The 17,264-nt window shown below is 46.2% G+C and overlaps 2 protein-coding genes and 1 pseudogene across 11 annotated transcripts; 2 read left to right on the top strand and 1 right to left on the bottom strand.

Moving 5' to 3' along the window:
• On the bottom strand, window positions 386-4,550 carry LOC8060248 (26S proteasome non-ATPase regulatory subunit 2 homolog B). Of its 10 annotated transcripts, none has more exons than XR_002449834.1 (7): window positions 3,426-3,884; window positions 3,254-3,339; window positions 1,846-3,041; window positions 1,697-1,756; window positions 1,513-1,616; window positions 716-978; window positions 386-623 (listed from the first exon to the last, which is right to left on the bottom strand). XR_002449834.1 is itself a non-coding variant. In XM_021452713.1 (7 exons), exons 3-7 carry the CDS (start codon window positions 2,783-2,785, stop codon window positions 901-903), a joined length of 369 nt encoding a protein of 122 aa, XP_021308388.1. In that variant the 5' UTR covers window positions 2,786-3,041; window positions 3,254-3,339; window positions 3,426-3,889; the 3' UTR covers window positions 655-900. The 10 variants fall into 10 exon arrangements, 1 of the variants encoding a protein (XP_021308388.1); XR_002449839.1 differs by having other exon boundaries at window positions 387-623; window positions 716-1,616; window positions 1,846-1,965; window positions 2,814-3,041; window positions 3,426-3,881; XR_002449835.1 differs by having other exon boundaries at window positions 388-623; window positions 716-1,616; window positions 1,846-1,965; window positions 2,722-3,041; window positions 3,426-3,879.
• LOC8060249 (sugar transport protein 7) lies at window positions 7,863-16,382 on the top strand. Its single transcript, XM_002460167.2, has 3 exons — window positions 7,863-8,338; window positions 14,678-15,624; window positions 15,701-16,382. The coding sequence occupies exons 1-3, from the start codon at window positions 8,194-8,196 to the stop codon at window positions 16,163-16,165; spliced, it is 1,557 nt and encodes a 518-aa protein (XP_002460212.1). The 5' UTR covers window positions 7,863-8,193; the 3' UTR covers window positions 16,166-16,382.
• On the top strand, window positions 8,348-11,334 carry LOC110432883 (annotated as a pseudogene).

A 17,264-nucleotide genomic window follows, 5' to 3' on the forward strand; every position in this document is an offset into this window, starting at 1 on the left:
GATTCTTAAAATGACTTACAATTTGAAATGGAGGGAGTAGAACATGAAACTTAAGCTAAGAGAACAAATATTTTTTTTCCCGAAAAAGATCTGATGTTCAAACGTTACTACAATTTTTTTTCACAAAATTGGAACTGGATGGAATAAATGAAGAATGGAACAAAGAAGAAATTATCCCGTCCCTTTTTCATGTGCAGACATGAGTCCACTACATCAGCAGTTATTGGCCCAGAAACGGCTATGCTCTGTGCGTGGCCCATCGAAATATATGTGCTGTTTAGGCTCGGAGGAGGAATGCACGCGCGCGCCCGATCCAGTTAGGCCTTGTTTAATTTATAAAACTTTTTAAAATTTTCCGTAAAACATTAAATATAAATAAAAATAATTAATTATACAGTTTGTCTGTAATTTACGAGATGAATCTTTTCAACGTAGTTAGTCTATAATTAGATAATAACTAGTATAATGCCATAGTAAAGAATAAAATGACATATACAAGAGAAAGAAAATGGCAGGGAGTTTCCATTTCAACACTAATTTGGCTTTATTTGAAAGTGCAGCACAACACCCATTTTGACAGTATTAACTGAAACTGCAGACAACCTCGACACCTGAGTGACCACCTGAACCAAATAGTAAATGAGAGAATCTTAATAATAAATCTGAAGCACATATATATTAAGAATATTGCTATTTTGTTCATAATATTATTCACCGTTAAACCAAACTTGTCAGACATACAGAGCTTTGGTGGCTCCTGCCTTGGAGTTTATCTTGGGAGTCACCATCAGAAGTTGTCATCAACCGATTTCCACCCATCAGCAAAGAACAGTCGAGATTATCAAGAACAGGATAAAATATATCTTAAAAATCTTGAGGCGATTTCCACCCATCTGAGCATCAACCTCTGCCTCTGCCTCCGTGCCAAGTAATTCCTTTTTGTGTCCAATGTAAAATAAAGTCTCTTTGGCAAGATGCCTACATAAATAATTGTCCATATTAAGTGGTCTTTGGTTTAATCCATGATATGATGATTATTTGCTAGTAATTATTTTTTCCAACTCAAGTGTAATTTCTCAGGTTGATTTTTACATGCCATATTTTGTTGAAGTTATCCTCTCAAAAATAAAATGAAACACAAAATTCTCCCATCACGTTTGAGTTATGACATGACAGCATAGATTGTCATTACCCTCCTCGTGTACCAAATGTTGTCATAACCAACCTTCAATTCCATCAGACTATGAATAGTCAATAGACAACTTAAATGGTGGGTTGTGCAATTCAGTTAGAATATCACAATGTTTGCACTCACATAGGCATAAAATCTGCCAGTTCCTACTTCATAGTCTGCTTGAATATTACCAGCGCATTTGTATTCCTTAGACTTAAATACTAAAAATTGTATTCCTAGTCTACTTGAATATTACCAGTGCATTTTAATTCCTTAGAAAAATTTAGACTTTGCTGATTGAAGGAGGTAGGAAACATATCATTTCAGTTTAGTCATACCTCACCATTCATGTTCCCATGAACCAATATCACCTTCAGAGCCTAACAAACAATATTTCAAGCTCTCCAGAAACAATGTCTCAGTTCTAGATTCATGTGAACAGCTGAGGATTTAAGTTTTTTTGTCAAACAAAAATTATCGTAAAAGGACAGTAGGAAGAGAACTATTGCGGCATGAACATACCCTTTCTCCTTCAGTGGACATTGTCAAAGCTAGCACTGACAGTATGTCGGCCATGTACTTCTACAAGAAAATAAGATGGTAGCATCAAAACTGCACCAAACCAATGTACAACATACCGAAGCTCGGTGATACAAAGCATTCACACATACCTTGAGCTCGGGCTCTAGTATTGTTTCAAAGTAGGACTTGAGAGTTCCAAAGTGCAGGCAAAGGAATTTCGGTAGATTGGGACAGAAGTCATTCAGCTCATGGCAGCAGGAATCTCTTGCCTGAAACAGATAAATTTTAGTGGGCAGCGAAAGGGTTAAGAAACAAGTTGTTGATTGCACACAAATACAGGAGTGCAGCTGGAGCACACAATTATCCTTGTGAGACACAAGGAAACTCAATCTTTACATAATATACAAGCAATAAAGAGCATACAGCACTACGACGCTCAACTCGTCTTCACAAAGATGACAAACTTAAACCCACAACTAATATGACACGAGCACCACCACTAAAACTTAGTTACCTTGGGGGTCATGCAACCCTCTGGTAATGGCGAATCATGCCGAGCTCACACAAATTAGTGGCCAGGATTTCACACAAATTGTCCGTGCTAACACTACGACGACATTGGATAATAAAAATTAAACAACCAAAGAGTATATTACCTATGCTAATGCTACAGTGATATCAGGTAATACAAATCAAACTAAGATTATTCGATAGCCGGCTACTCCATGGGCAATATACTATCAGGGCATACAAATCAAACAACCAAATATTATTTCATGGCTGGGTACTAATAGCTCTTGTGGCTTACAGTCATACTCTCCAGGATCATAGCAGAAACGAATCATTTTACACAAACCATAATCTTTTTGCAAACACAAAGAAATAATCCAAAAGATTGTCTAAAATGTCAGGCACCATAACAATTGGATCGCAGAATGGAGTGCTTGAATGCAGAAACACGTAACAGTGCATATGACAAACATAAGTTGAGGTGGATATAAAATTATTAAAAGGTTGTACCACACCGATCAAATTTTGGAAGCTTGCCAAAAACTTGACTTTAGGCAGACAATGAGTGAAAGACCACATATCCAGAGGTAGAGAGTCCAGACTATACGAAATGCAGCAATTAGTGTGTCAAATTTATCTGGTCCTCCAATGCAGAAGCAATCGTCATTGCTACCAAGCCATCTTCTTCAGGGGGCAACTCCATCGTCACATCTATTTGATCTCTCGTTCTCCTCTAGCAATCCGCGCTTGTCCTCTGCATGAAGTGCAGTTCTGACTTGATGTTCTTGAGCTCCTACGCAAGTGTAGAAGTCTTGCTTGCCATTCAAACTGCCAGCTGCAGATTCATTCAGGCACAAAATAATGATATGAGAAGGAGAGGACACAGGACAATTGGTATGCAGCCAACATTTCTAGCCGGTTCACTCCTAGGGACAACAAGATTATAGATTCTGTAACACGATGGAGAAGAGCACGATGAAATCAAAGCCGGTGTGGTGGGCTCGAAACCTTTTGCACGGCGGTGAGGGTGTCAGAGAGCTGCGCTACCTACTGTCGCGGAGTCGAGGCCACATACGAGCATCCTCCCGGAGGCGCTTCCTCCGCTTAGACTCCATCTCACGTACCCCCAATCCCTAGCCCCAAGACAGAGCGCATCAGGACCCGACTCAGTCCATAGGAAGCAAACAAGGAATTCAATTCGTCGGGAGAAGGCTATTACCATGGGAATGGTGGTGGCCGCAAGGGGAAAAGAGGATCGCGTGTGGGGAGAGGCCTCACGCCCGCCTGCGCGGCCTTGCGTCTTGCGCCGCCCGGCGACTCTGGCCACCAGATCCGCCCATCGTCGACGAGCCGGAGGAGGTCATTGAAGCCAAAAAGCTCGCCGTCGTCGGGACCCAAGAGGCGGCGGCGGAAGTTTGCATGGTCTTCTTTCTTTCCGCGGTCGCTCGAGCAAAGAATAGATCAAAAAAAGAAGACGACGCGGGGATCTAACCATGGCCAGGGGCGGCGTGACGGGGAAGGAGCGTGGAAGACTACAGCCGTTGGATTTGGTCCCGGTTAATTTTGAGACATTGATTTTAATGGAGATAAAATCTTGTGTGCGTTTTCCTGGGTACACAATGGTTGACGCCCTCAGTGGGAGTGATTCTTTTGGGTGGACCGAGCATAATTTTGTTTGGTGAATTATAGTAGAGATTATCAAATACAAATGAAAGATGTAGCCAAACTAAAAAAAATCACCAACTAAATAAGATTGTTACGAATGGAATGCAAAGTACGAGCGAACAGAGATGAAGTGATCGAACTCGGTGTCGTTCTTTATTCATTGATCGGTATTTATACAAGTCGAGGGGAGGAGAAACTCTTCCCCCAAGTAATCTCGAAGCCATGATGAGTCGTGGGAGAAGTTACGGAGACACGGACACTTACGGAGCCATTGGGGAAGTCTCGATTCTCAAGTTGTTAGAATAGATCTTCCGTGAAAGAATCTGAGAAGATGAGATCACCCAACTTAAAATATCAATAACAAAGGTCTTACCTGATCTCATCACAGCTCATGCGCCCCGGCTCGCTTGCCGGAGACACCCTCTTGCCTCCCGCTCCACACTTGACCCCGCAGTCTCCCTCCCATCGGTGTCTCAGATCAGCCAAAGCCAAGTCCACCGTGAGAGGTGAGACGGGCGACGACGCGTGCAAAATCTCTGGTTTACAAACGCACCGGCGTCCCGGATGCAATGGCAGCCAAGCGCCCAAGCCAGCAGCCAGCAACTAGTCGTAACCGCCGTAACCCCTCTGACGCGGCAGCATGTGTCCGCTCTTCCCCGCCACACGGCGCTGAACGGCGCGGGGAGTTGCCAGCGACGAGCCGACCACGGCCGGCCGGCCATTTTTTTCCGGCCGAGGCCGAGACAGCAGCGGCTGAGGCCGGAGAGGAGACTTTGACGGCCGGGTCTTGGCAGGCATTCGTAATTGTAGTACGTGATCGCGACGGGTGGTGATACCGATGTGGCTTTGCATTAACCAGACCAAGTGGTGGACGACGGACGCCGCTGATCGCCGACATTTTTGGCTAACTGATGGCATGATTAGGACCCTGAAAAGGCTGCAATCGAATTAATCGCTGCTGAGTACTGGGTTGGACTGGCCAGTGCAGTGCTAGCTGCTCCACTGAACGGCCGTTAATAACCGGTGCTCCGCTAGCTTTGCTCTTGGTTGCTTCTAGATTACTCTGTGGGTGTGAGCGGGTTATCTATCCCTGCATAAGAGATGACATTAGGATGACGCCATCAGAGGCTGAGATGGTGAGCAGTATGCGGCTTATAATCAACTACTCCTAGCCACTTTCAAAAAAAGAGGACCCAAACTTGAAAGGTTGCCATTTTGCCACGGATGGGCGTGGCGTGTCGATCCATCGGTGTCCAGTGTCAATAGCAGGGTTTATTCTGGCTGTCGATCGATCCTTCAGCAGCTCACGCAACGCCAACCGGAGTGAACACAAGCACTGGACTGACCACGGCCTGGAGGCTGGAGCAATTCCGTTTCCATATCTCTCTTGAATGCAAAAAAAGTCTACACAGCGGTTGATTGGCTACCCATTATGTAGCCATATATAGAAAGAAGCAACTCGGTCTTTGCTGTCGATCCTCACCTAGCTGGGAAAAGAAATTTGCGTGCAAACATATCTCTAAGCATGCTGTATAAATTTACATCATTCATTAGCTTATCATTTGTCACAAAGTTTAGAGTTTTTGCCTCGTTCCCTAAAAACGAGGCTGTTGATGAAAAATCAATACTATTATTCAGGCGGGGAATCTTTTCCCTCCGTAGTTTGCCTTAAAAAAATTGTCACGAAGTTTCTGGAGCACAAGGTTTGCTCTGTTCCGTTTCAGTGCTAGCTTCTCTTTCTTCTTTTCAGTATTTCAGCAAAGGGTGGTACAGTATATGAAACGCGCACTAGTTGATCCACCACTTGCTTTATGCATGACGGAAACAAGAATTCTTTAGTCTCTACGAAGAACTGGGATGGCGAAAAGGGATTGCTTTAGGACGAACGTGCCAAGAAGGGGAAAAAAAAAAGATGCTGCTGGCATGCTGATGCATCATGCATTGGGGATATCCTGGGATATTTTCATCAGTAGCTCGTCAAAAAAGAATGCCAGTCATCATGAGCACTTTCACTCCTAATCAGCCAGCCGCCCCAGGACCAAAGCACTCCAAGCAACAGGGGGGAACAGATCAGTTCAGGTTTGCCGTTTGCGATTGTTAGCATTCCATCAGCTGGTGGGAAAAGCGGAAGATTCAGTCTAAAAGCTGTGTCTTGCACGCTTGGATTATTATCAGTTTATCACCACAGACACCACCGAAAATCCCCGATTAGTCAATGCTTTACAGCCGTGGTCGATCTTCTTTCGGTTAGTGACGCAGTATTTCTTTCTGCCGAAAAGAAATACAAAACCATCATCAACAACCAGTGTTTATTTTTTGCGGTATTTCCTATAAGATGGTTATTGATGCATTTTCTCTAAACAGCACAATGCTTTCTTATTAATGTATTTTCGCACAAGTGTCCCGGCGAAGATTAGGCCAGCTATTGGACTGTCGCGCGGGCTATATTTTGATGGGCATTTTGTAGGAATTCCAGCTCGTTTGACTCGCGCTGAGCTAGATCATTATTTGCAACGAGCCAAGTGGAATGGAGCTAGATCGGTGGCTGCATGCATGGAGACCAAGTTGCACTTGCATTTGACCATGTTAAATTTATGCCCATGGTTGTTCTTGCCACAAAGGAGATGACACGCTGTGCACAGCCGCAGTTGCTGATAGGAAATTAAGTGTGGTGCTTAACTTGCACTCGGAGTGAGAAGTCCCCATGTGCATGCGTCAGCAGCGGTATGGATGGTCCTGAGCTTCTGGCCTCGCGTCGCGTTGAAGCTGAAAATTTTCAAAGCATTTTTTTCCATCAATCCAAACACCACATCACATCTGACATCCCGATATGTGTCATCCAAAATAATAGTGTAAAACATTGAATAGAGTGAGCAGCACAAATCCTAAACAGAGTTTTCACCGACGAAGATAAAGCATGTACATGTTGTAATACATTTATATTTTTCCTAATGTTTCCTTGGAGAGTGGGATGTATTCTTGGGCTAGCAGCTCTCATAACACATTGGCCTGACTCCCAGCTGTTTTTCTATGGATTTTAATCGGTCATGGATAATCGTAGGATAAAGACATGAATGTGAATTGATCCAGCCACACGAATACGAATAAATATATGCATAGACAGATGTAAACACTATCAGATATTTCTTTAGATATATCCTGGTAATATCCGAATTGAGCAACTTAGTCTTATTTTTTACTAAAAACTTTCAAAATCTCCTATCTAACAGTTTGACAATTGGACTTGGCATTTATAGCAAGTTGGCAAATTCTTCTTATTTCTTAGCATTTTATGCGCACCTAGAATAGGCTTGGCATAGTGCATGCACGCGCTTTTATAACAAGCTCACAACTTAATGTTTCTTCATTGATCTAACCAGCAAAAACAAAAGTTGTACTTTTGATGCATCAGAAACAAAATAATTCATGCTGCTGGTGGCCTGGCCCTCCGACAAAAATTGATGTGCGAGAAGAAGCGATTTCGTGCAGATGCTGATAAGTACACTTATAAGAAATTTGTTCAGTACATATTTTTAAGAATTGATCGGGAAGTCAAGTCGGAACTCACCGCAAAACGCCGGTGCGAAGAAACTTGCACGAAGAGAAGGCCGCGCGCGTGATGTAGACCAGTGCGTGGGCTCACATTTTTTTTGTCAAGTCAAAATTGCCTAACACTTAGAGATGCCCTTTTTGTTTCCTCATATCGTTTTAAGAGTTGGGAAATAACAATATTTGCTAAACAAATTTTGCAAAGCTGTTGGAATTGCTCAGTAGTACTCCCAGATATTCAATATTATAGATATATCTGAGACTATATATATTTAATATCTGAAAAAAAGTTAGTTAAGGTATTGAAAGAACATCTAATCGCTGTCCAATTCTCTTGGGACAGTTCGGTAGATATCTCTACCTGTACCTCGACGGCCGACGCACGAGTCAGCTGTCCGCCTGTCCGCTTGCTCGCGGCTTATGTAGGCAACCGCAGACCCATCCTCAGCTTGCTGGCTCTGTCTGTCTGCTGTCCCCATTCACTTCCCTTCACTCGCCTTCGCCAAGACCCAGGAGTAGTGTTGAGAGTGGCAGGTCAAGAAGGCAAGACGGAAGAGCCAGCCAACCGAAGGATCAACAACGCTGCATCACGCCGAGACCGGCACGGCAGGCTCCGTTTCTACATATACTTGTGGTCTGCGCGGAGGGGCGGTCGTCAGTTAGAGCATTGCTTCCGTGTGGTGTGGTGTGGTGTGGCTGGTAGCTCGGCTCGTCTTTGAGCAGAGCAGAGCAGAGAGAGAAAGGGAGGGAGCCAGCAGCACCCGGCAGCAGCGATGGCGGGCGGCGGGATGGCGGCGCTGGGCGTGAAGACGGAGCGCGCGGCGCAGTACAAGGGCCGCATGACGCTGGCCGTCGCCATGACCTGCCTCGTCGCCGCCGTCGGGGGCGCCATCTTCGGCTACGACATCGGCATCTCCGGTACGTTCCCGTGCACTCCCGCTCCTGTTCCTCTCGTTTGCGTCCGCGCTGCGCTCAGCTCTGCTTCCATAGTCCACACCCCGGTGCCGTGTCCGCTTGATTCTCATCCATGAACGAACAAGCCGCCCGTTTCGGTTTCAAGGCCGTGACGCCGGCCGGCGTGGCCCCGCTCGGATTTGGCCGCTCTACGACTACTAGTCCTGTCTTGCCGCCCTGCAGGCCCACAACAAAGCCAGCAGCGATCGAGGTGTCCGTCGCGTTCCCGCAACATTTCGCCACACGCGCACACATCACGCACACATGGAAATCGGGCCTTTTGGAAAGGTGGATTTCGTGGTATCTCTCGACGACACGCGCTTTTCCCCCGCCAAGCCAAGGCCGTGTGATTGGGTCTCGGTAGGTTGTTGGTATAGTGGAGCTGAACTGAATCCATATACTCTACCATGCGTCTCGTGGTCTCCACAGCGGTAGTAGAATTTTTTGGTCGGGTTCGAGCGAGCAACGAAGCCTTCTGTGATTTCAAGGGCTCCGGCTCCGGGCACGACACGCACGCGGACGCCACAAAGCTTGCAGTCAGAGCTGGCGGCGCCGAGTGGTCCGCTTCCGCGCGCTGTCGTCGCTGCCGTTCCGCTCCATCTCTCTTCTCCGGGATGGAGTTTTTCTCGTTTTTGGCGTAGTAGGCCTCTGTTTAGGAGGCCCGTGCGACGGACTATTAGTTGAGTGGTAGAGCGTGTCCCTGATAATTGCGTCGCTATGCCTAGGCTGGTCCTAGCACGCGCTCTGTACCTGCACGCTCGATTCTGACTTGGATGATCGATTGGTTTGAGCTCGTGTTCACTGAAGGCTCCACGCCTCTACCGATCCTCGCTGAATAGCTTCAGGGCCAGATATTAGCCTCAGTACAACTCGTCACTCGTCAGAAACGGTGACCGGAACCGGGACGTCGAGATCATCAACAAATCAGTTCAGCGGACAGTATAGTTGCCAGTACTACTCGCTAGGCGATTTCCGCGACAGTATAGTTGCAGAATTTGTTACTGAGAAGGTAGGTAATCCTGGGAATCATAGCAGTGCAGGTAATGCACGGCAGGGACCAGGAAAAAGATGCAGTAAAAACACCCACATATGACGAGCAAATCTTTGGTTTGTCAAAGTTTTTTTATATTTGGGAGGGAGTGGGACCAGTGGTTGCTGAGTCCACTGACCGTGCCCTATGGTATGCCGTCACGACAAAAAAAAAATGCAAAATTTATAACATGTCGAGGTCAAGCAGTCTCTCAGTACCTCCCCCTATTGTGGTAAAACTAATATATCTCTTCTTTCTCTAGTAGTCTTTAATACCTTTTTTTAACACTAATATTTTTCCTATCTTTCCTCAAATGAAGTGAAAATTACATCTCCATGAACCATCTTTTTTCCTACACACCTATGGAGCCCATCTTTTATATGAGTATTGAGAAAGATATATTGGGTAGTAACTATCCCAATTGTTGGTGTCTGGACCCGTGACCCAGACACCAACGAGTGATTAGTTTCTGTGTGTGCTGGGACCCAGATGATGATGCAAGAAGAACATAAGGGTTTATACTGATTCAGACAAACGACACCCTACGTCCAGTGTTAGGGTGTAGTCTTGTATTATCCTGCACCCGAGGTACTTGTAGTAGGGGTTACAAGCGAGCTGCGAGAGAGGGAGAGTGTCCTAGGTCTCGGCTCGAGAGGTGGTTGAGTGCTCGTGTGAGTTCTTAGGTTGTTGAATCGTGTCTCTGGACAGGGCTCTGCCTTCCCTTTTATAGTCTCAAGGGGAGGCAGGGTTTACATTATTGTCTATTTCTAGCATATAGAGGGGGGATGGCGTCGGGGCTATAGCAGCAGGGTGTCCCATCCTTGGAGTTGTAATCGCGACATGGTTGTCCCTGGTGATGACGCAGGGACATCCCTGATGTTGTGGATTTGATGTCTGGACCTGTTCTTTCCTTGTTGAGTCCTATTCGAAGGTATGACCATCTTTTTCGAGGCCTCTTCCCTTGACCCGCGTCAGGATACAGTGGTGCCTCATTATGGTGGCAATACCTGAGATTTGACATCTCCCATCCCTCCTGACCGGTCGTACGCACAGTAGCAGGGGTTAGGTGCAACAAGAGATAGAGTAGGTAGCACAGTGGGCGCCATCCCCTGTTGCGATATGGGTGAAGGCATGCCCGCGTCCCATCCGTGGTGTGGGTGTCGTGCGCAGGAAGCCGGGGAACAAGAGGTCCAAGCCGAGGCCAGGGCTTAGACGAGTCGGAGAATTCGCCCGAGGCCGGGGCTCGGGCGAGTCAGAGAATTTGCCCGTGGCGGGGGCTCGAGCGAGCCGTGGGGGAGATTATGTTTCACTAGTCATGTATTGGGCCAAAAGGGAGTTGTCCCGACCCATCCTGGGGATGTCCCATAAGGCATCTTGGGCCTTAGGAAGTAGCTTTTGGCTTTTTTTTGTTTCAGTGGTTGGGGTACCCTGGTTTATGGTACCCGACACCAATATTCATAAAAATAGTACTAATCTACCTGCTACTTATATATTAGGATATCTTTAAAAATATAAGGCAACAACTAGTTCTTACATGCTATTTAGGTATAAGTGATATTTTATTTATATATCTTCCTTCCCTCTCTCGTCCTTTATGAGCAGAAGAGCTAGGAACGACCTGGTACTCTAAGTGAGATAGGTATGGAGAGAAGAGACATATTTTTCTCTTTTCTATCTTTTCTCTTCCACGTAAGCAAAATGTTCTCTTCCATGTAAGCAAAATGTTGATATGGATTTTAATAAGATAGTTAAAGTGACACTATTAAAACACCCTTGGAAATAAATTATTGGAAGACAAGTGAAGTGGAGATGCTCTAGGAAGTATAAGGGCACTCACAATGCAGACTCTATCATGGAGTCTAAAGTTATTTATTACCTCGAACAATGTAGACTTGGAGTCTAAATAAGACTTGGAGTCTTATTTTTTCTACTTTTTTCTTCAATAAATATGCTGCCACATCAGTAAAATACCATAAATAATATGTAATTAATTGTCTTGGACTCTATGATAGAGTCTTGCATTGAGAGTGCCCTAAGGGCAGTCCCAATGGATGAAACTATGTACAGATTCCAAGAGAACCATTTCAATAAAAAATCATCTATAGAAATCATCTTACACAATGGAAGAAGTCTATGTGCAATAAATATTAAACTTTTTTAATCTCTCTCCTTTTATCTCTGCTGTGCTCTCTCTCCTCTTGTTCTCTCACAACCACACAAGACGCAGAGCAAGCAAGCATGCAGTCTCACAACCGCACAAGATGCAGAAGCTTGCAATGCTGGTGGGTAGGGGAAGCGAGCAAGCATGTGGCGTGTGGCTGGCGGACCAGCATAACGGACGGCGGTCGGCGTGCGAGTGTGGTTGCGCAGATGGGAGAGCACAACTCTGATGAACGCACGCAACACCCATGGAAGAGCATGGCGGCTCTAGCAAATGCGCCCATGGAAAAGCTCGCTGCTGCAGAGCAGACAAGCGCGCGGCAGCGAGAACGGGCGAGCATGGCTGCTCCACGCGGGATCGTGGCTGCTCCATCGTGGGATTTCTTGCATGGCGTGAGCGAGCGGAATGCCCAGTCGCATGGCGCGATGCTGGAGATAGAGGAAGACTCGACTTGGGTCTCTCCAACGGGATTTTCACGAAATCCTACACCTCGTTCCTTGCGTCGACTTCGTTTCTTCTTCAAGAAACGGTTTCTTTCTTTTTTACTATCTCTCTTCAATTAATCTCTTAACACATCAGCAAAATATTTATGATATAGCCTAATTAATACACATAGAAACTACAATAAATGTACCATTGGGAGTGCCCTAAGTAACTCCCTCATCGGTTCCATCCTAAAAAGATGTTAACGGACAACAACTGCATTTACTATATGTCTATATATGTGATTCTGGTTCAAACCCTATACTAGCTCTGGAAGGTGGTCATGTTAGTGATTTGAGTGGTTGTATAGCTTTGTAGTAGGCCAAACTATCCAGTTTGATTAAGTCTATATAATAAAAGTATCAATAATTATTAATAATTTTCCATTACAAATATCGATAGTTTCCGTGACAAATTTAGTAAAACCTATAATAATCTTATTTATAATGACAATTTTCTTTTAGTATGAAGAGAGTATTATTTTTAAGAATATATATTGTATTCGCAAGTCAAACCAAAGTCACATGCAAGACCCGGTTGACACGGTGATAAGTACTGTTACTATATAACATCGCAACTACATTATCCTAAAGCTGGCTTTGTTTAACAAATGACAACATGACCACTGGATCTTATCTCCAACTAGAAGAGACCATCAGTGTTGAAAACACTTGAAAAAATTACTTTTATACACTGGATATTATTTATTTAGAGCATCTTCACCCACTAGTTCGCTCTTTTAACTGTTGGTCTTTCAAAAAAAAAGGTCCGGAGGACAGGAACATCCCATCTCTCCTTGTGTCTCATGGCTAAAAAGTGTGAATACGTTATAAAAAAAGAGTGTGAATGCGTTGATCTATGGTCAACTGTAACTGAAATGCTCGCATTTGCTCCATAGCGTGTCCGCTCTACCCTCTAACTGCAGTTCCGTGGAAGTTTTGGAAGGATTGCAATTGGAACCCAAGAGTTATCGATGGAGAGGCAACAAAATGTTTTTTCTTTTTTGGAGGAGAAGCCACAAAATGGTTGTGGGGGTACATGTAGGCTGTAGCAATGGCCTAGAGGTTCTATTTGGTGCCGTTAATTCTTAAGCTAGCACTTGCTACTTGCTAGTGGTAATTTCCATCTGGTTATGCGATCTTCGAGTTTTAAACTTGATTATATTATTATTTTGAAAATACAGTTATAATATATAACAAGTATGGAATTGTGAAACTAGTTTTCAAACAAAACCTATGCAATAGATTTTTGTGTTTCCAAACTAAACATTTAGAAATTATCAACGATCAAAGTTTTAAATATTTCACTGGATTTTGGAGAACTGTCAAGTATACCAGGGGGCTATGCCATACTATCGTTTGGTTGAAAAGGGCTATGTCATACTATCGTTTAACTGAAAAGGCATGACTGAAAATATTGTGTTTGCTTATTTATTGTAAGAAAAAAAATATTATTAAATGACCGATAGATTCGGCAGATAAGCTCAAGGCCATAGGCAGGTTCAACATTGATATGAGTGACGGTGACGGCAGAAATAACCCCATTGAAGTGTGTTATGACTAACGGATCATGGCCGGCATGGCCGTGTGAAACAACCGGCGGCCCGGCACGGCAAACCGGCCCACAGACCGTGCCTTGGGCCGTATGTCAGCATGGGCACGACGATGACACGGCCTGCCAGACATAATGGCTGTCGAGGCATGAAGCCCTGTCGGGCCGGCACGGCCCGATAACCATCTATAGCTCAAGCGAACATGATGTCATCAAACATGATGCTGCAGGAGAATTCCACACTCGTTGTTCACTCTGGGCATAAAACCCGCTACTCATTACCCGAACCCGAAAAACCCGAACCCGCAATACCCGATTCCAGTTCGAGCAGTGAATCTCAAAACCCGCAATTTTTGTGGGTAATTCGGGTTTAGGGTTCCGGTATCCGAAAACCCGAACCCGCATATCATATGAACATCAGAACATGTGTTTCACTCTGGTTTTGAGACCGGAAGGACTGAACTGCTAGCCTGCTGGCTGCTGCAGCGCTGCTGTTATTTATCTTGTTTTCTTTGGACTTCTATGACTGTTTGTTAGCTGTTACTCAAGTCTTACCTGTGTTCTGTGTGGCTGTGAGCCTGTGAGACTAAATTTTATTTGTGAATGTGTCAAGTGTTATACTCATATACTGTTATGTATTAAGTGTCGTTTGCACTTGGCCATTTTATAATTCTATGTAGTTATGTATTTATAATTCTATGCCAAATTATATGATGTTTAAGGGGTTGCTTACATTCTACAGAGTTCGGGTAGAATGGGATTACCCGAACCCGAACCCGAAGTTGTGGGTACCCGCGGCTGCGGGTAATGGGTTTTTGGGACTGAGTTCGGGTTCCAGTTTCTATTACCCGAACTTTCCAAAACCCGAATTACCCGACCCGATCGGATCGGGTAACCCGAACGCCCAGAGTGACTCGTTGTGCCACTAGTTGAGTTGATCGGGTGAACACTCTTTTAGTTGAGTTGAGGCCATGACCACAACAAATTGTACTGTGAACTGTGTCTGAAGTGCCAATGTTTCACAATGGATTACCATCTCCTGGTATGTTCTGCGGATCTGATTGACCGAATGCTGCAGGAGGAGTGACATCCATGGACCCATTTCTGGAGAAATTCTTCCCGGTGGTGTTCCACAGGAAGAACTCCGGCGGGAAGAACAACTACTGCAAGTACGACAACCAGGGGCTGGCGGCGTTCACCTCCTCGCTCTACCTCGCCGGCCTCGTGGCCTCCCTGGTGGCGTCCCCCGTGACTCGGAACTACGGCCGCAAAGCCAGCATCGTCTGCGGCGGCGTCAGCTTCCTGATCGGCGCGGCGCTCAACGTGGCCGCCGTGAACCTGGCCATGCTCATCCTCGGGCGCATCATGCTGGGCGTCGGCATCGGTTTCGGCAACCAGGCCGTGCCGCTGTACCTGTCGGAGATGGCGCCGGCGCACCTCCGCGGCGGGCTGAACATGATGTTCCAGCTCGCGACGACGCTGGGCATCTTCACGGCGAACCTGATCAACTACGGCACGCAGAACATCAAGCCGTGGGGGTGGCGTCTGTCGCTGGGCCTGGCGGCGGCGCCGGCGCTGCTGATGACGCTGGCCGGGCTGTTCCTCCCGGAGACGCCCAACAGCCTCATCGAGCGCGGGCGCGTGGAGGAGGGCCGGCGCGTGCTGGAGCGCATCCGGGGCACCGCCGACGTGGACGCCGAGTTCACGGACATGGTGGAGGCGAGCGAGCTGGCCAACACCATCGAGCACCCGTTCCGGAACATCCTGGAGCCCCGCAACCGGCCGCAGCTGGTGATGGCCGTGTGCATGCCGGCGTTCCAGATCCTGACGGGGATCAACTCCATCCTCTTCTACGCGCCGGTGCTGTTCCAGAGCATGGGCTTCGGCAGCAACGCGTCCCTCTACTCCTCCGTGCTCACCGGCGCCGTGCTCTTCTCCTCGACGCTCATCTCCATCGGCACCGTCGACCGCCTCGGCCGCCGGAAGCTCCTCATCAGCGGCGGGATCCAGATGATCGTCTGCCAGGTGATGGCGACTGAATGCTCGACTGAGTTCTGACCGATCGTACTCTTGGGACTAACGCGCACTACTTGCATTGCAGGTGATCGTGGCGGTGATCCTGGGCGCCAAGTTCGGGGCGGACAAGCAGCTGTCGCGGAGCTACTCGATCGCGGTGGTGGTGGTGATCTGCCTGTTCGTGCTGGCGTTCGGGTGGTCGTGGGGCCCGCTGGGGTGGACGGTGCCGAGCGAGATCTTCCCGCTGGAGACGCGGTCGGCGGGGCAGAGCATCACGGTGGCCGTGAACCTGCTCTTCACCTTCGCCATCGCGCAGGCGTTCCTGTCGCTGCTGTGCGCCTTCAAGTTCGGCATCTTCCTCTTCTTCGCCGGGTGGATCACCGTCATGACCGTCTTCGTCTGCGTCTTCCTGCCGGAGACCAAGGGCGTGCCCATCGAGGAGATGGTGCTGCTCTGGCGGAAGCACTGGTTCTGGAAGAAGGTCATGCCGGCGGACATGCCGCTCGAGGATGGCTGGGGCGCCGCACCTGCCACCAACAATCACAAGTGAAGACAGCATGCGTGCTTGCTTTCGTGGACATTATTACAGTATAACCAAAGAAAACGAGGCACACACACTGACATGTACTCCTAGGCGGATGCTTATTCATATTGTAATCTGTATGTAAGCAGGTTGTGTGGTGATACGCGAATGAGACGTTCGGTTTGTGCGTGCTTGTTCTTTACTTTTTTTTAACAATATATAAATTAGACACACATAACCTATACACTCCACACTCGTCACACCACATGCGTCTGTTTTCCCCTTTCCCCATTTTTATAAAGGGTGACCGGCGATTTCTAGGGTTGGTCGAGCTAATTAAGTTCTCACCGCTCCCTTCTCGCGATAGTTTCCATGATTGCTAGAGTTACTTTTGGTGTTAGTCACTGTGTTTGGTGCGGTGGTTTGTAATTTATTTCGTCTTAGTGTGTTTGTTCTCTTAGCGATTTAATTTCTTTGTTGAGTATTTAGGTTGGTTCTGTTGTTTGGATTTATTGCTTTTTTTATCTTTGTATTTGTATGTGGTATGATGCCGGTTGATTTGGGTTTTGTCGCTAAATATTTTTAGATGTTGCGAGATGCGAGCTTTTTTGTGATGTGTCTAGGGTTTTGATCCAACGCGCGTGTGTCATATGTGTCTTCCAAATTTTCTGTGGATGCCCGATGTTGAATCTGTGATTTGCTTTGATCCTGAGCGGATGTCGAAATATTGTAGTTTGTAGCATTTACGATTCATTTTGCATTCTATGTCATAAAATGATTCATGAGTACTGATTACTGATGATAATCATTCATGTATGCGCCCAAATCCGATATAGTAGTAATAAGCATGAGTAATCAATTAGCGATGAGCTCCTTTTTGTGTTCTCGTCAATTTGCTGCTCATTGTGCATATTTTTGTCTTTGCCTCTCTAATATACATGTACTACCAGTAATTAAGCTAGAGAATCATGGTCGTTTATTCTTTAAAAGGAGTTAAAAATGTCAGAAAATCGTATGGAGATATGATATGAGATGAGTGGAATGGAAATCATCTTTGTGGATGAAGATGTTTTTGATTCATTGTCCTGTGATTGTTGTGGATATGTTTAGGCTCAATGGGATGATT

The sequence above is a fragment of the Sorghum bicolor genome, chromosome 2 (assembly GCF_000003195.3).
Source record: "Sorghum bicolor cultivar BTx623 chromosome 2, Sorghum_bicolor_NCBIv3, whole genome shotgun sequence".
NCBI classification, from domain to species: domain Eukaryota; kingdom Viridiplantae; phylum Streptophyta; class Magnoliopsida; order Poales; family Poaceae; genus Sorghum; species Sorghum bicolor.

Coding starts and splice junctions, on each gene's coding strand:
- LOC8060248 (XM_021452713.1), bottom strand. CDS start 2,785: ATGTGGTCTTTCACTCATTGTCTGCCTAAAGTCAAGTTTTTGGCAAGC. Junction 1,966..2,716: donor TCCAAAATTTGATCGGTGTG/GTACAACCTTTT, acceptor TATCTGTTTCAG/GCAAGAGATTCCTGCTGCCA. Junction 1,757..1,845: donor TACTAGAGCCCGAGCTCAAG/GTATGTGTGAAT, acceptor ATTTTCTTGTAG/AAGTACATGGCCGACATACT.
- LOC8060249 (XM_002460167.2), top strand. CDS start 8,194: ATGGCGGGCGGCGGGATGGCGGCGCTGGGCGTGAAGACGGAGCGCGCG. Junction 8,339..14,677: donor CTACGACATCGGCATCTCCG/GTACGTTCCCGT, acceptor CGAATGCTGCAG/GAGGAGTGACATCCATGGAC. Junction 15,625..15,700: donor TCCAGATGATCGTCTGCCAG/GTGATGGCGACT, acceptor CTTGCATTGCAG/GTGATCGTGGCGGTGATCCT.